The sequence below is a fragment of the Schistocerca serialis genome, chromosome 5 (genome assembly GCF_023864345.2).
Source record: "Schistocerca serialis cubense isolate TAMUIC-IGC-003099 chromosome 5, iqSchSeri2.2, whole genome shotgun sequence".
Taxonomy (NCBI): Eukaryota; Metazoa; Arthropoda; class Insecta; order Orthoptera; family Acrididae; genus Schistocerca; species Schistocerca serialis.
In genome coordinates, this window is record NC_064642.1 from 231,883,535 (window position 1) to 231,901,033 (window position 17,499).

At 46.8% G+C, this 17,499-nt stretch overlaps 1 protein-coding gene across 6 annotated transcripts in view; it reads right to left on the reverse strand.

The window, feature by feature from the left end:
- The window catches only part of LOC126481228 (endoribonuclease Dicer-like), a 446,265-nt gene that overhangs the window by 296,813 nt on the left and 131,953 nt on the right, over nucleotides 1-17,499 (reverse strand). For all 6 annotated transcript variants that reach the window (XM_050104838.1, XM_050104837.1, XM_050104839.1 and 3 more), the window contains exon 7: nucleotides 209-419. In XM_050104838.1, the coding sequence (XP_049960795.1) occupies nucleotides 209-419 (211 nt within the window). The remainder of the gene's footprint in view (nucleotides 1-208; nucleotides 420-17,499) is intronic.

The window sequence follows — 17,499 nt, forward strand, 5'->3', positions numbered from 1 at the left end:
GAGTCTCTACTACACAGTAAAATGACTTCTTATCAAACTTTATGCTGATACAACAAAATTCCACTGTCAGACAAAAGAGTGGGGGGGGGGGGGGGGGGGGGGGGAGAGAGAGAGAGAGAGAGAGAGAGAGAGAGAGAGAGAGAGAGAAGAAAAATAACTGGAAAATTGCCTTTGGATACAAGCACTTCACAGGTCTGTTTATACACACCTGCAACAAAGCTGATAACGTTCTTGCAGAGGCTCTTCGTTGCACAAAAACCAGTACATTATTATTTCCCTGTCGAGACTGCTCAGCTTCTGATAAATCTCGAAATATCTTCTCGATAAGTGAAACAAACATCATAAATTTGTTACTGGAGAATCTACGGATCTGCTCACGTGGCTCTGTCAAAACCATTATCTGCCTCTTCATGCCATCCCTGAATTTTAAAAAAATACACATTTTTTTAACACAGGAAAATGCTTGCTGGAATAAAAACACTCAAATAAGAAAAGATAATTACTCACAATGTAATGGACGGACAGACAGATGGACACACAGACATAAATAAATTGCATCATGTTCTTTACTCCAAATGTGAAGAACAGCCTTCAGGGACGTGAAACCAGTACCAGTCAAATCACTTGACTCTCCAGGCTTTCACAGCAGATGTTTTGCATGCAGCTCCCAGCTTTATGTTGGATCATGTTGAGTAAATTCCACAATATTTTCTCAAGGTAACTGCTTCACAACATTAGGTGGATGCTGTTGGTGAGCAGCAAGAGCTCATGCCCAAACAGTGGCTGTTTCCTTGTACAGGCCCAGTCCAGAAGTAGATCATGTGTCCAAATAAATGATAGCCACATGTTTAGAGACTCTTATTTGGAACCGAGTTGTGGCCCTTTCACATGCAATATGGATCACTGTTGCTGCTGATAGACATTACTGTGGAGACAAGCCAAACCAATTCTAGTAGCTAGATTGGTCCTCCACTATGCTGCCACATGACTGCCTTCAAAGATTCTTGTTTTCCTCTCTATCTAATGGCAGTAAATGTGAAGCCCCACTATACAATGGAATACGCATTGTGATTTATGTGTGTAAAATCCTGTAATGGAAGAGATAGTTGCTGCTCACCCTATAGCAAGAGATGCTGAGCCACAGAAAGGCACAACAAAACGACTGTTGGCATGTTAGCTTTCGGCCACCAATGTGTTTGTCAAAAAAAGCCAACATACACACACACAGATACTCACACAAACACAACCCACACACACATGACCACAGACTCTGATAGCTAGAGCCACACTGAGATAGGCAGGGCATTATGGGAAAGGAAATTGGGTGGAAGTAAGGAGGAGGCTGGGGCAGCGAGGGGGAGGGATATCAGGTTGGGGTGGGGGACAGTAAAGTGCTGTTGGAAGTGTGCAGGGACGAGGTGGAAAGTGGGGGAGAAGGGGGGAGAGGGTTAGCGGAAAAGGAGAGAACTAAAAAGACTGGATACGTCGATGGAATACAGGGCTGCATAGTGCTGTAATGGGAACTGGGAAGGGGCTAGATGGGTAAGGGCCAGGAGGGTTACAGGAACGTAGGATATAATGCAGGGAGAGTTGCCACATGCATAATTAAGAAAAGCTGCAGTAGTTGGGAAGGACCCAGATGACACAGGCTGTGAAACAGTGAAGGAAGTCATGTTGGGTAGCATGCCCAGCAAAAGGGTGCTCCAGCTGTTTGTTGGCCACAGTTTGTCGGTGACCATTCATGCGGACAGACAGTTTGTTGGTTGTCATGCCCACGTAGAATGCAGCTCAGCTTGTAGATCACATAACTGGTTTCAAAGGGAGCCCTACCCTTGATGGGATAGGTGATATTTGTGACTGGGCCAGAGTAGGTGGCAGTGGGAGAATGTATGGGACAGGTCTCGAATCTAAGTCTGTTACAGGGATTTGAGTTGTGAGCAAGGGTTGTGTAGTGATGGTCTTATATATTGTATAGGTTCGATGAATGGCGGAATACCACTGTGGGATGGTTGGGAAGGATAGTGGGCAGGACATTTCTCATTTCAGGGCATGATAAGAGGTAGTCAAAACCCTGGTGGGGAATGTAATTCAATTGGTCCAGTCCTGGGTGGTATTGAGTCACAAAGGGAACGCTCTTCTGAGGGGCTTTGGAAGGTGCTGGGTGACTGGAAAGATAAGGCATGGGAGATCTGTTTTTGTACAAGGTTGGAAGGGTAATTACGATTTGTAATGGGCTCAGTGACACACTATGTAGGTGCTGATAAAGCCACCTTTGAGGTGGAGGTGAAGATCGAGGAACGTGACTGATGGGTTGAGTAGGACCAATTGTAACGAATGGGGTAGAATGTGTTGAGGTTCAGGAGGAATGTGGATACGGTGTCCTCAATCTTGATCTAGATCACAGAGGTGTCATCAATGAATCTGAACCAGGTGAGGTGTTTGGGATTCTTGGTGTTTAGGAATGACTCCCCTAGATGGCCCATGAACAGTTTCAAGTAGGATTTTGCAATACGGGTGCCCATATCCATACCCCAAATTTTTTTGTAGGTAATGCCTTCAAAGGAGAAGTAATTTTGGGTGAGAACATTGTTGGGCATGGTTGCTAAGAAGGAGGTGGTCAGTTTGGAAGCCATCAGGCCTTGGGAAAGGTAGTGAACAATAGCAATAAGGCCGTGGGCATTACGGATGTTAGTGTAAAGGCATGTGGTAAAGAAACAGGAACTGTGAAGAGCCAATGGAGGAAATGATTGGTATCTTTTATATAGGAGGGTAGGTTGCGAGTAATAGGCTGAAGGTGTTGGTCTACGAGAGCAGAGATGCTCTCAGTGAGGGCACAGGAACAGCCAAAATGGGTTGTCCTGGGTGGTTGGATTTATTGACTTAAGAAGCATGTAGAAGATAGGAGTGCAGGGAGTGGCAGGGGTGAGGTGAGAGAGAGAGACTGGGGAGAGATTCTGGGATGGACCTAAGGATTTGAGGGTCCACTGGAGATGCTGCTGAATTTCTCGAATGGGGTCACTGTAGGTGGATGAATCTGACAGCTGGTGGAGTGCCTCTGCCAGGTAATCCTTGTGGTACAAAACAACAGTTGTGGCACCTTTGTCAGAAGGTAGCATTATACCACTGGGATCAGTATTTAGGTGGTGGATTGCTGATCTTTCTGCAGATGTAAAGTTAGTTTGCATGTTCAGTGATTTGACAAATTATGGTGATGCAAGGTTCGAGGTTAACAAATTCTGGAAAGTTAACAGGGGGTGATTTGGGGTCAGTGGGGCTGGATCACGTTTCGATGAAGGAGTTTTTTTTTTTTTTTTTTTTTTTGGTAGGGTTTAAGGGCGCTCAACTGCTGAGGTCATTAGCGCCCAGTCACTGGTGTTAGAGCACATGGAATCTGCTAAAACTCAAGGGGATGGGGGGACACCAGAAGGACCTGACAAAGATGCAGATAAAATAAGTAACAGATAAAATAAGTAAAAAGGTTAAATGTCTTTGGACAAGCCAGTTAAAGTTATAAAACGCAGAATACGAGCAGCTGCTCGAGCGTCATCAGCTAAAACATCCGGTAAAGTAGATGGCAGGGACAGGACAACACGAAATTGACTAAAACGGGGACACGACAATAAAACATGGCGCACTGTTAATGCCTTACCACACGGGCACTGCGGGGCTGGGTCACCGGAGAGCAGGTAGTGGTGGCTAAACCGGCAATGCCCAATCCGCAAGCTGGTCAGAAGGACCTCCTCGCGCCGAGATGGTCGGGAGGATGTTGTCCAAGCAGTTGGGAGCGGTTTTACTGCCCGGAGCTTGTTTCCTTGGAGGGATGACCAAGCATCCCACCACAACGACACAAGCCTCTTACATACATCCCCACGAACGTCAGATGATGGGACACAATGGGAGGCTGGCTGAGGCAGGAGGACTGCAGCCTTGGCTGCAGCATCCGCAGCCTCATTCCCAGGCACTCCTACATGTCCGGGAACCCACAGAAAGCTGACAGAACCACCATTATCATCAAAAGAATGGAGGGACTGCTGTATCCGTTGAATCAAGGGATGGACCGGATAGGGAGCTCCAAGATTCTGAAGAGCACTGAGTGAGTCAGAGCAGAGTACATACGATGAATGGCGGTGGCGTCGGGCATACTGAACGGCCTGATGGAGAGCAAAAAGCTCGGCCGTAAAGCTGGAACATTGGTCGAGGAGCCGGTATTTAAAGGTGGCGGCCCCGACGACAAAGGCACAGCTGACACCATCGTCAGTTTTGGAGCCATCGGTGTAAATAAAGGTGTGACCGGCAAGTCGAGCACGAAGTTCGACAAACCGTGAGCAATACACTGCAGCCGGAGTACCCTCCTTCGGGAGTGAGCTGAGGTCGAGATAAATATGAACCGGAGCCTGGAGCCAAGGTGGTGTCGGGCTCTCACCCTCCCTGAAGGTGGTAGGGAGGGCAAAATCCAATTGTCGAAGCAGGCGACGGAAGCGGACTCCGGGGGGCAGCAGGGCAGACACATACAACCCGTACTGACGGTCGAGAGAATTGGCGAAGGACTTGTAAGAGGGGTGGTCGGGCATAGACAACAGCCGGCAGGCATACCGACACAGCAGTACGTCGCGCCGGTAGGTCAATGGTAACTCGGCAGCTTCAGCATAAAGACTCTCGACAGGACTAGTGTAGAAGGCTCCGGTCGCAAGACGTATCCCCTGATGGTGGATGGAGTTGAGCCGGCGTAAGAGGGATGGCCGAGCGGACGAGTACACGAAGCTCCCATAATCCAGCTTCGATCGGACTATGGACCAATACAAGCGAAGCAGGACAGTGCGATCCGCTCCCCAAGATGAACCGCTAAGAACTCTGAGGACATTAAGGGAACGTGTACAACGGGCCGCCAAATAAGAGACATGTGGAGACCAACACAGTTTCCTGTCCAACGTGAGCCCTAGAAACTTAGTTGTGTCCACGAATGGGAGAACAACGGGACCGAGATGTAAGGATGGTGGAAGGAACGCTTTATATCGCCAAAAGTTGATACAAACCGTCTTCTCTTCAGAGAACCGGAAGCCATTTGCCACGCTCCATGAGTAGAGGCTGTCTAGACAACACTGAAGACAGCGCTCCAGGAGACATGTTCTCTGGGCATTGCAGTAGATCCCGAAGTCATCAACAAAGAGAGAGCCGGAGACATGAGGTGGAATGCAATCCATAATTGGATTGATCGCGATGGCAAAAAGGGCTACGCTCAAGACGGAGCCCTGAGGCACTCCGTTCTCCTGGAGGAAGACGTCAGACAATACGGAACCCACACGTACCCTAAACTTTCGATCCGTTAAAAAGGAATCAATAAAAAGGGGCAGGCGACCGCGTAGGCCCCACCTGTGCATAGTGCGGAGGATACCTCCTCTCCAACAGGTATCATAAGCCTTCTCCAAGTCGAAGAACACGGCTACCGTTTGGCGCCGTCGCAAAAAGTTGTTCATGATGAATGTCGACAAGGTCACAAGGTGGTCAACAGCGGAGCGGCAGCGACGAAAGCCGCATTGGACATTAGTAAGTAGCCGTCGAGATTCAAGAATCCAGACTAACCGAGCATTAACCATGCGCTCCATCACCTTACAGACACAGCTTGTAAGAGAAATGGGGCGGTAACTAGAAGGTAGGTGTCTATCCTTCCCGGGTTTGGGTATAGGAACAACAACGGCATCACGCCAACACATGGGGATTTGACCTTCGGTCCAGACGCGATTGTAGGTACGAAGAAGGAAGCTTTTTCCCGCCGGAGAAAGGCGTGCCAGAATCTGAATGTGAATGGCATCTGGCCCCGGAGCAGAGGACCGGGACAGTGCAAGCGCACGTTCGAGTTCCCGCATAGTAAAGGGGGCATTATAAGTTTCCAGATTCAGCGAGTGGAAGGAAGGTCACCGAGCATCTTCTGCCTCTTTCCTGGGAAGGAAGGCAGGATGGTAATGGGCGGAGCTTGAAACCTCCGCGAAAAAGCGGCCAAAGGCGTTGGAGACAGCCACAGGATCAACAAGGACCTCATTACCTGAGGTCAGGCCAGGTACCGAGGAGTGGGCCTTAATGCCCGACAGCCGGCGCAGGCTACCCCCAAATGATGGAAGAGGGAGTAAAACTGTTAAAGGAGCTGGTGAAGGAGGCCCAACAAGCTTTTTTGCTGTCTTTGATGACTCTACGGCATTGCGCTCGGAGTCGTTTGTATTCAATACAATTCGCCAATGTAGGATGGCGGCGAAAGGTGCGTAAAGCATGTCGTCGAGCACGGATAGCGTCCCTACAAGCCTCGTTCCACCAGGGGACGGAAACGCGACGTGAAGAAGAAGTAGTAGTACGAGGAATGGAACGTTCGGCAGCATTGATGATAACAGCCGTGAGGTATTCGACCTGACTGTCACAACTGGGAAAATCGTGGTCCGGAAAGGTCGCCAGGGAGGAGTAAAGTCCCCAGTCAGCTTTCAGTATGTTCCAGCTCGAAGGATGTGGGGATGGGGTGTGGTGCAGGAGACGAACGACACAGGGGAAGTGGTCGCTCGAATAGGTGTCAGAAAGGACATACCACTCGAACCGACGGGCAAGAGTGGTAGAACAGATCGAGAGGTCCAAGTGGGAGTAGGTATGAGTAGAGTCCGAGAGGAAAGTCGGGGCGCCGGTATTGAGGCAGACAAGATTGAGATGGTTGAAAACATCCGCAAAGAGTGAGCCTCTTTGACAGGATGCAGGAGAGCCCCAAAGGGGATGATGGGCATTGAAGTCGCCAAACAATAAAAACGGCGGGGGAAGCTGAACGATCAGGTGCATCATGTCAGCCCGACTAACAGCAGATGACGGTGGAGTGTAGATGGTACAAACTGAAAAAGTAAAAGCAGAAAGAGTAATGCGGACAGCTATTGCTTGGAGTGGGGTGGTCAATGGGATGGGATGGTAATAGACATCGTCCCGAACGAGCAACATGACCCCACCATGAGCTGGGATACCGTCCACAGGGGTGAGGTCATACCGCTCCGAGGTATAGTGGGTAAAGGCAATACGGTCAGTCGGGCGCAACTTGGTTTCCTGGAGACCAAGGACGAGCGGACAGTGCAGGTGGAGGAGCAGTTGTAATTCCTCCCGATTAGATCGAATACCTCTTATGTTCCAATGAAACAACGCCATCGCTAGTCAAAAAGTTGGGGGAACGAGACGGGGGAAGAGCTGGTCACCTCGACGGCCGCGGAGGGCCAGGTTGCGAGGGAACAACGCTACAACCGACGGGAGGCGGATCCGGTTCCATAGACTTGTCGCCAGTTGCGGCCGCTGTCCCTGGTTGTGTAGGAGGGGCCGCATCATTTGCCGATGAAAGGCCGGCGGAGCGCCTGGCAGCAGAGCGTCCCGGCGAAACTGAGGACGGCCGGGAGCAGCGACTCACGGATGGAGCGTCAGACGAAACACGCCGGGGTGGAGAGGGGGATAGAGACTTCTTCTTGGAGGCCTTCTTGGAAGGCCGAGGAGGCACAGGGATGGTGGGCTGGACCCGAAGAAGGTCCTCACGCGCGGGGTCCATTTTGGAACGCCGGACCTCAGAAACTGGAGTCCGGAATGTTTCCCCGATGGACGCCTGAGAAGAGGATCGCTTCTCAGGTGGCGTGGGGGGAGGAGGAGGAGGAAGGGTGGCCCCTGGGGCAGAGGGGGTGGGGGCCACGGGGGAGGAGCATTTGGAATGGAGGGATTTGGGAGGCGGAGGCAGAGCCCCCTGATGGGCGGAGGAGGCGGAGGGGGGACAGGATAGGGTTGAGGATACCGCGGAAGGAGTGGACACAACTGAGGCAAACGAAGTGGTCAATGGCACGGGATGGAGGCAGTCGTACTTCTTCCGGGCCTCAGAATAAGAGAGCCGATCCAAAGTTTTCATTTCTTGTATCTTCTTCTCCTTCTGATATGCGGGGCAGTCTGAGGATCTAGGCGTGTGGACACCAGGACAATTAATGCACCGAGGTGGTGGGGTGCATGTATGTTCCTCACGAAGAGGACGTCTACAATCGCCACAAAGGGGCTCAGCCTCACACTGTGACGACATGTGCCCAAAGCGCAAACACCTAAAACAGTGCATAGGAGGCGGGACGTAAGGTCGCACGTCACACCGGTAGCACATCACCTTTACCTTCTCCGGGGGAACGTCCCCCTCGAAGGCGAGGATAAAGGCCCCGGTGTCGATGCGACGGTCTTTGGGGCCGTGCTGGACTCGCCGGACGAAATGCACGCCTCGGCGCTCCAGGTTGGCTCCTCATCATATTGGAGCAGGAGGTCACGATGAAAAATAACCCCCTGCGTCCTATTTAGTGCCAGATGTGGGACAATGGATACTGGGATGTCCCCTAGGCGGTCGCACGCCTGGAGCGCCGTCGACTGTGTGGCGGAGGTGGTCTTGATAAGAATGGACCCTGAACGCATCTTGCTGAGAGCCTCGATTTCCCCGAAGATGTCCTCAATGTGCTGAACAAAGAACATGGGCTTGGAGGTGGCGAATGTCCCCCCATCGGTTCGAGAACAGACCAAATAGCGGGGGAAGTACTTCGCCCCAAGCCGGCGGGCCTGTCCCTCCTCCCATGGAGTGGCCAAGGGGGAAAGGGCAGGAGAACCAGAACTAGAAACGGTACCTTTTCTTTTGAAAGACTCGGCCGCAGAGCGACCTGATACGTGTTGACGTTTCATCTGCGAAACGTCCGCCCCGATACCACCCACTCCGACCAGGGGCTCTCCCCACGGGCGCCACCCAGCCGCAGCAAGGGCCACCTGGCAGGATGACCATTGCCGGGAGTCCTGATGCCCCAAGGCCGACGTGGGGAGGGTGCAGCTCAGGTATCGGCAGTACGATCCCTGTGTTGTCAGGGGGCTACAACCTAGAGGGTACATGACGACCCCACCACAACGGGCTGGCTACCGTGCTGGATTTCTGGTGCCATGGAAAGTCCATCATGATCGCTGGTGCAGATGGAGATGCACTATGGGCGTAACTTGGACAACCCATCCGGCGTTTAGGCCCAATTTGAGGAATAGTGGGTATGGTTACAACGCCGGTGCAATGCTGAGTGCCAAGGTCTTAGTGCACTTAGGACCAGTGGTACACCACGTAAGGTGTCCTTCCCCAAAAGGCTCGTACTTCTGTAGAATTTTGAAAAATGGAGGTCAAACCCCAAGGGGGACCATCACATGGAAGGCCGAAGCGGTTGAAACTCCTTTTAGTCGCCTCGTACGACAGGCAGGAATACCTCGGGCCTATTCTTACCCCGGACCCACAGGGGGAACGATGAAGGAGTCAACTGAGTCAGCCTGAAATCCAGCAGCATCTCCAGTCTCTCCTCGCATGCTTAGATCCATCCCACAACATCTCCCCAGAGTCCATCTCTCTCCTCACCCCAACCATTCCCTGCACCTCTACCTTCTACACACTTCTTACAGTCCATAAACCCAACCACCCAGGACGCCCCATTGTGACCAGTTACTGTGCCCCCACTGAGAGAATCTCTTCTCTCGCAGACCAACACCTTCAGCCTATTACCTGCAACCTACCCTCCAATATAAAAGATACTATTTCCTCCATCGACTCTCCACAGTCCCTGTCCCTTTATCACATGCGTTTACATGAACATCCCTAATGCCCAGGGCCTTAGAGCTATTGAACACTAGCGTTCCCAACACCCAACGGATTCCAAACCAACAACCTCCTAACTAGTCACAATGACCAACTATATCCTCACTCACAATTATTACTTCTTTGAAGGAACTACCTGCAAACAAATCCAGGGTGTGGCTCTGGGCACCCGCATGGCACCATCCTATGCCAACTTATTCATGGGCTATCTAGAGGAATCCTTCCTAAACACCCAGAAGCCCAAACCCCTCTCACAGATCAGATTGATGACAACTTGGTGATCTGAATTAAAGGTGAGGACACCCTATCTACATTCCTCCAGAACCTCAACACCTTCTCCCCCATTTGCTTCACCTGGTCTGACTCAACCTAAGGAGCCACTCCATTGATACTGACCTCCACCTCAAAGATGGCTAAATCAGAATCTCTGTCCATATCAACCACCAGCAATACCTCCACTTCGATAGCTACCATCCATTCCATACTGTGTCGAGTCTCTTCCACACAGCCTGGCCACCTGTGGCAATCACTTCCATAGTGATGAGCGGTCCCTTTTGAAATATACTGAGGGTCTCACTGAGGCCTTTACAAACCGTAATTACCGTCCCAACCTTATACAAAAACAGATCTCCTGTGCCATATCTTTCCAGTCACCCAGCACCTCCCAAAGCCCCATCATGCGACCACAGAGGAGCATTCCCCTTGAGACTAGTACCACCCAGGACTGGAGCAACTGAATTACAATCTCTGCCAGGATTTCAACTATCTCTTGTCATGCCCTGTAACGAGAAATGTCCTACCCACTATCCTTCCCACTCCTCCCACAGTGGTATTCTGTCGCCCACCGAACGTACACAATATCCTCGTCCATCCCTAGGTAACACGTGCTCCCAAACCCTTGCCTCATGGCTCGTTTCCCTGCAAAAGAGCTAGGCGCAATACATATCCCATACATCCTCCCACCACCACCTACTTCAGTCCGGTCACAAACGCCACCTATCCCATCAAAGGCAAGGCTACATGTGAAACCAGTCATGTGATCTACAAGCTGAGCTGCATTTTATGTGGACATGACAACCAACATGCTATCTGTCCACATGAATCGCCACCAACAAACTGTAGCCAAGAAACAACTGGCGCACCCTGTTGCTGAGCACGCCGCCCAACACGACGTCCTTCATTTCAATAAGCGCTTCACAGCCTTTGTTATCTGGATCTATCGAATCAGCAGCAGCTATTCTGAATTGTGCAAGTGGTAACTCTCCCTGCAATATAGCCTATGTTCCTGTAAGCCCCCTGGCTTCAACCTTTATTATTCATTGTCCTTACCCATCTAGCTCCTTCCCAGTTCCCATTACAGCACTTCACAGCCAGTTATTTCACTAACACACCCAGTCTTTTTACTTCTCTCCATTTCTGCTAACTCCCCTCTCCCTCAAACTCCATCTAACCTCCCGATTGCACCTAGTTCACCCATTCTGTACCTCATCCCTGCACGCTCCCTGCAGCACTTTACCATCCCCCCCCCTCCCCCCCTCGCCCTGCTATCCTTTCCCCTCCATACCCTAGCCTCTTTCTTACCCCCATATGGTTGCCTCTCCCATAATGCCCTGCTGCTCACAGTCTTGCTCCAGAGACTGTGGTCATATGCGTGAGTAGTGTTTGCATGAGTGTTTGCGTGTGTGTATGTTGTCTATTTTTGACACAGTCCTTGTTGGCAAAAGCTAACTTTCAGACAGTCTTTTTGTTGTGCCTTTCTGAGACTCTGCATCTCCACTATATGGTGAGTAGCAACTATCCTTTTCATTATATTGTTACATTCCATCCTGGATTTTCCATTGTTTGATTAAATCCTGAAATGAATATGTTTTAAATAATGAAATTTTTTGCCCGTCTAGCTACTGACTTCGGTCTGGCTCCCAGATACCGTGAAGGCCAACAGCAGAATCTGTAACCCAGCACACACACACAGGAGGTCAAAAATTTGTTCCTGACAGGGGCTCTAAATACTTTACCATACGTCTGAAAGAAATTAAATTGAGCACTCATGATTTCTGGATGAGATCTGCATAAGAAGATCTTGGCAATGTGGACATCAGCTATTGTTACTTGCCTGTAGCAATCACCTGACAAAATCTCACAATTGCCTCAAGGGAATAATAAGGGATTTATACAATGTCAGCTGCCTCGAGGAAACACTGGGAGATTTACACAATGTGATCCAGCACCAGACTTCAGAATTACACACTCAGGTCAAATCACAGTTAATTTGACTGAATAACCACTGCAGGCTCCTTTAGTGAAATAAACCAACAACTGATGGCACTATAGCTAATATATTCATTCTAATAATTACAGTAATTAATTATAGATTTCTTTATGTATGATATCTTCAGGGTGTCCATAACTAAAGTTATAGGTACAAAATGCTGTACAGAGAGAAAAATAGTGCTCAGAATGACACCAAATTTGAGCAGCACATTAGTGATGAAGAGAGAAATGTCATGGGACCAAAAAGTTTAATGAAAATTTTATCCTTAAATGGTACTGTAAGTGTCTTAACATAAACGGGGTCAGTTACAAATGACAGATGAATTGCAATATGATGATTACACCACCCATACTGTTCACTGCGCATGACTGCGCAAGTTTGGTAGCCAACAGTTGCAGCACTGTTAAGTAAGCCTATCAACCATGGCTAGGTCAAACCACATCGGATCCAAAATATCTGTTTTTAATTGTCCTGGACCCAAAAATTGCATAAAACAAAAATTACATCAGTTTTTAATGGTCTGAGGCCAAATACCACATAAAATGCAAAATGTCATCCATTAATTTCTAGTTGTCGTGAGACTGGTGCAAGACATGTTCAATTTGCTGTCCACTGTTTTCTGCCACAAGTTGACATTGAGAAACAGCATGTTTCACAAGAGATCGGAGCGTCTCAGGGGTCACATTCAGAATGCATTGCACAATGCGTTCATTCAATTCAGCTATATTTGTGATTGGAGCACTGAAGACAACATCTTTCAAATAACCCCACGGCCACAAGATACACGGATTAAGATCAGGTAATTTGGAGAGCTTGGCTGTAGGGAAATGACAGCTCAAAATTCTAGCATTTACAAAATGCAGGGGCTGTGGCAAGGGGGCGGGGGAGGGGGGGGGGGGGGGGGGAGGGGGGGGGGGAGGGGTGCTATAGGCCCCCCCTCCCAACAGAGTACCATATTACACTGGGTAAAATGACTGCAGAAATCAACGAATATATTACTTCAACAGATTCAATCATTTTTTTATAATTATGTAGCAATATAGGTTACAATATATTTCAATCACATTTTAACCATTTTAACAAAAGAATAAGAGCAGCAACAGCTTACTATCTAAGCCAATAAATATCATCTAACTTAAAATGAACATCTTACTATTTATTAATATGCATTGGATGTATATTAATGTACAAGTACCACTTACAATAATCAAGAAAGCTTAATATGCCAAGTGCGCCCACTGACAAATTGGTAAAATTTGGTGTTGCTTAAAGTAGTTTTTGGTAACTGTTTTGGAGTTCAGGGTAAAAACGTGTCTTCAGACTGCGTTTGCCCAGGAAAATAATACAATTTGACCCAGATGTCTGGTGATTTCAAAGTTTTTGTCTGGGGTCAGCAATTTAAGTAAATTTTAAGTAAGTTTTTGTTTGGGGTCAGCAATTTAAGTAAATTGCTGACCCCAGACAAAACCTTTGAAATCACCGGACATCTGGGTCAAATTGTATTAGTTTCCTGGGCAAACACAGTCCGTACATGCGTTTTTACCCTGAACTCCAAAACAGTTACCAAAAACTACTTTAAGCAACACCAAATTTTACCAATTTCTCAGTAGAGGACCCCAACTCTCCTTTTGTTAAGCGATATTCCATTCCCCCAATCCTGCCCCTCCGCCACTGACCCCCCTCCCCCCTTGACTGACTTCTAGAATCGTCCCTGTCAAAATACCTTTGCAGCATCCATTTCACTAGCTGCGCTATGTGCAGAGGACTGCCATCTGGCTTAAAAATGATCTTACCCACACATCCACACAGTTGAAGGGTTGGAACAACATTGGTGTGCAAAAGCCCCTCAAGAATGTTTACTAGTGACAGTACAGGTAACAGAAACTGCAGGCCTCATCTCATTGAAAAAATATGGCCCTATAATTAACAATGCCGTCAACCCGCACCACACAGTCACCATTGCAGAATGGAGTGGTAGTGGCCAATACGCACGCACATTTTCCATTGCCCATATTCTGCAATTCTGGATACTGACATATCCTTGGCGATGGGAAGGGGTTTCGTTACATGCGAGCAAGAAATTCCGGAGGGAGCATTTGCCATGCTGGCACGTCAACAGGAAGCAACTCCCGAACATGGGTGATTTTGTACGGATAGCAATCCAGGATATTTTGTAGGATTTTATGCACTGTGCTCACAGGCATGTCCAAGATTCAGGCAATTACCCATGCACCACATGTTTACACACCACCACTCAACCACTCCTGCAATGCTGTGGCCACATCGTCATCAAATGTTGGTTCAGCTGCATCCTACCTCTGCCACATTGCATTTCAACAGAACCTGTCTTTTCAAATTTTGTAATTGTTTTCTTCAAACTCTTAGCAGACATCAGATTAATGCCTTTTTTCATACCCTTGAGTGTCTGGAACTTTTGCAAGCTACTGGTGCACAATCACTAACCTTGTAAAAGATCTTTAACAGCAGGACACAATCCTTCATGGAGACAGTCATGTTGGGTGTCTGACGGACCACCATATGCTGTTTATCTGTTGACGTGCATATTCTGACACTTACAGCAGCACTTACTGGTCAAATTTTTGTTTTTTTATTCCCCCCCCATGACTTCCCCCTATGTTATTACTACACTATTCAAATTTGATATCATTCGGCACTCTGAAACTGGAATTTCAATCATGGGCACCTTGTATATTAGAAGAAATACATCTACTTTGATAAGCACAACTCAGCTGCTCTCTTTATCAATTACTTCAGACTAAGCATCTATGTAAATTTAAATCTTTTTCATATTAACTGGTATGTATTTCTCAAAGTTAAAACACCATGATAAATTACAGAAGAAGTAGTTAATGATTTTTTTTTTTTTTTACTTTAATTTTTAATATTTGGGGAGTTACAATTTCCTGCCTGATGTCTACTATCCATTTTTTATGAACGTTTGCAGGCTCTCAAGTCTGTACAATATTTTAGTATTTCGGTTGAACTAACATAATAGCCAAAATGTTACCTCCAGTGTAGTGACCTAATGATTTTTGTGATATCACCATCAGTTGAGTTGGAAAAACTAATGTCTGGTGGTGAAGTATGTATTGCCTATCTAATTGAGTTCATTGGATTTGCTTTTGAAGGACAATTTTTTTGTCCACATGCTTTCAGCAATTGTTAGAAAGAACTGACTGAATTCAGTAGCCACTGATTTTAATTTCATAATGCGCCAAATTGACCTTGTCTTGTTCTTGGATTTTCAATATTTTTGCACTTTGTACATGGTTTTTGCCTTTTCGATGGCATGCTGAAAAATTCTGCCTGCAGTGCATTTTTACGTCTTGAACTACATCTATATACATACTTCACAAGCCACGGCGTGATGCATGGTGGAGGGTATCTTGTACCACTACTAGTCATTTCCTTCCCTGTTCCACTCGCAAATAGAGCAAAGGAGGAACAACTGTCTATATGCCTCTGTATGAGCACTAATTTTCCTTATCTTCGTGGCCCTTATACTAAATGTATGTCGGCGGCAGTACAATCTTTCTGCAGTCAGGCTCTGAATTTTCTCACTAGTGCCACAAAAAAGTCCCTCCAGGGACTCCAATTTGAGTTCACTAAGCACCTCCATAATACCAGTGTGCTGATCTAGCAGTAAGCATCTCAATTGCTTCGGTGTCTTCCTCTAATCCAACTTGGTGAGGGTCCCACATACTCTATCAGTACTCAAGAACTACAGTTTTCTTTATAGTTGAGATACACTTCCTAAAATTCTCCCCATAAACCAAAGTCCACCTTCACCTTCCCTGTTACCGCCATTATGAGCTCATTCCATTTACATATGCCTTGATATTTAACTGACAAGACACTGCCAAGCAGCACACTACTAATGCTGTATTTGAACATTACAGGTTTGTTTTTCCTACTCATCTGCATTAACTTACATTTTTCTCTATTTACATCAAGCTGTCATTCACCACACCAATTAGAAAAGTCATCTTGTATTCTCCTAAAGTCACTTGATTACATATAATTCTTCACACTGACTAAACTACAAGATATTTTGATCCCAGATGATGGCCACCTATTTTCTTGGCTTCTATTGTAGATGTCTCTGACCAGTTGTGAAGGAAAATTGCATTCATTATTTCCTTGATAAATTTCTTCCCATTTTTCATCTTGTAAATTCTCTCTGGATAGTTTAATTAAATCACTATTTACAATTCTGTGTAATTTTCCCTTTTTCTTTCTGAATTAAAGTTGATTGATAGGGACATTTTATTTTGCCACTTGAGCATCACGGCAAGATAAATCATTTATAATGGAAGTTATTTCTATTACATTAAAGACAGATTTAAAAATAAATCCTCAACTGCTGTTTCGCAATGTCCTATTTTTGTTGCAATTGTTGCTGTAAACCAATCCTGGGCATTAGTAACTCAAGGTGTCCTCAATCAGGACTATCGGCAATGAAATTATACTAAACTCTCAACATAAAATTCCTTCTCAGTTTTTCAAACTAAGTTGCTAATTAAATTTAAAAACATTTCCTGATGGGTGCCTACAGAGTGTCAAAACTGCTACCATGCACCATGTTTTTGTCTATTAACAAAGTATAGCACTCAAATAGCTGTTTCACACAGCACCATGTTTCTGTCTATTAACAAAGTATAGCACTCAAATAGCTGTTTCACACAGTATTCATTGAGATCTATGTCCTGAAACTTCATTCCCCTTTTTGCATGAAGGCACTCCCCTTTTTGCATGAAGGCACTCCCCTTTTTGTCGTACTACACTTGCAGCAGAGTGATCCTAACTTGTATCCATCTAGGTCCATTTGTTCAATTTCTGTGACTTCTACACGATCTGTTAAGCATAGCACTTCTATAGAAATACTTCTGACTTTTCACTGTCTTGTACTGATATGAGAATTTCATCATTCTCACTCAACTAAGCTTGTTATGTTTTGACTGAAAAGTCCAGATGTATTATATTTATTACCCTCTTTGCCGTCCAAGCTGCCATTCATTTCTCCACTGATCATTGCAACTGTGTCTATAGTTACTCAGAAGCTCTGTCTTGACAATATTTGGCCTGAAATGCGCCAGGTACATGTCATAAATCATAAGGATTTGACAGTGTTCTGGTTACACTGATGGCCTCTGTAAATTAGTTGTGGAATTACCTCTTACTAGAAACAGGTGTAGTGTAACTGTGTGAGGGAGGATGCATCAAATCACATCCATTTGTGATAACGTCACTCTTGTTAAGTGACTCTGGAGCTCTGAATTTACCCTTTCACCAGAGTGGTTCATACACAGCCTCTTGTATTGCTCAAAGAATGACACAATCTTCATGTTAGTGCGAAGAGAACCAGCAATGTTCCTGATGTCATCCTCACTTGCGTACTTAAGATTACCGACGTCAAAGAGTCCATGCCACATCAAGTTGCTGCACATGCCATGCACAAGGAGGTCCAAAATGATATTAGGAGGTATCACATTCCTTCAGTCACCTCAATGTAGCACTACCAGCTGTCTGTAGATTTAGCCAGGGCTGCTAAGTATCATGCAAACTT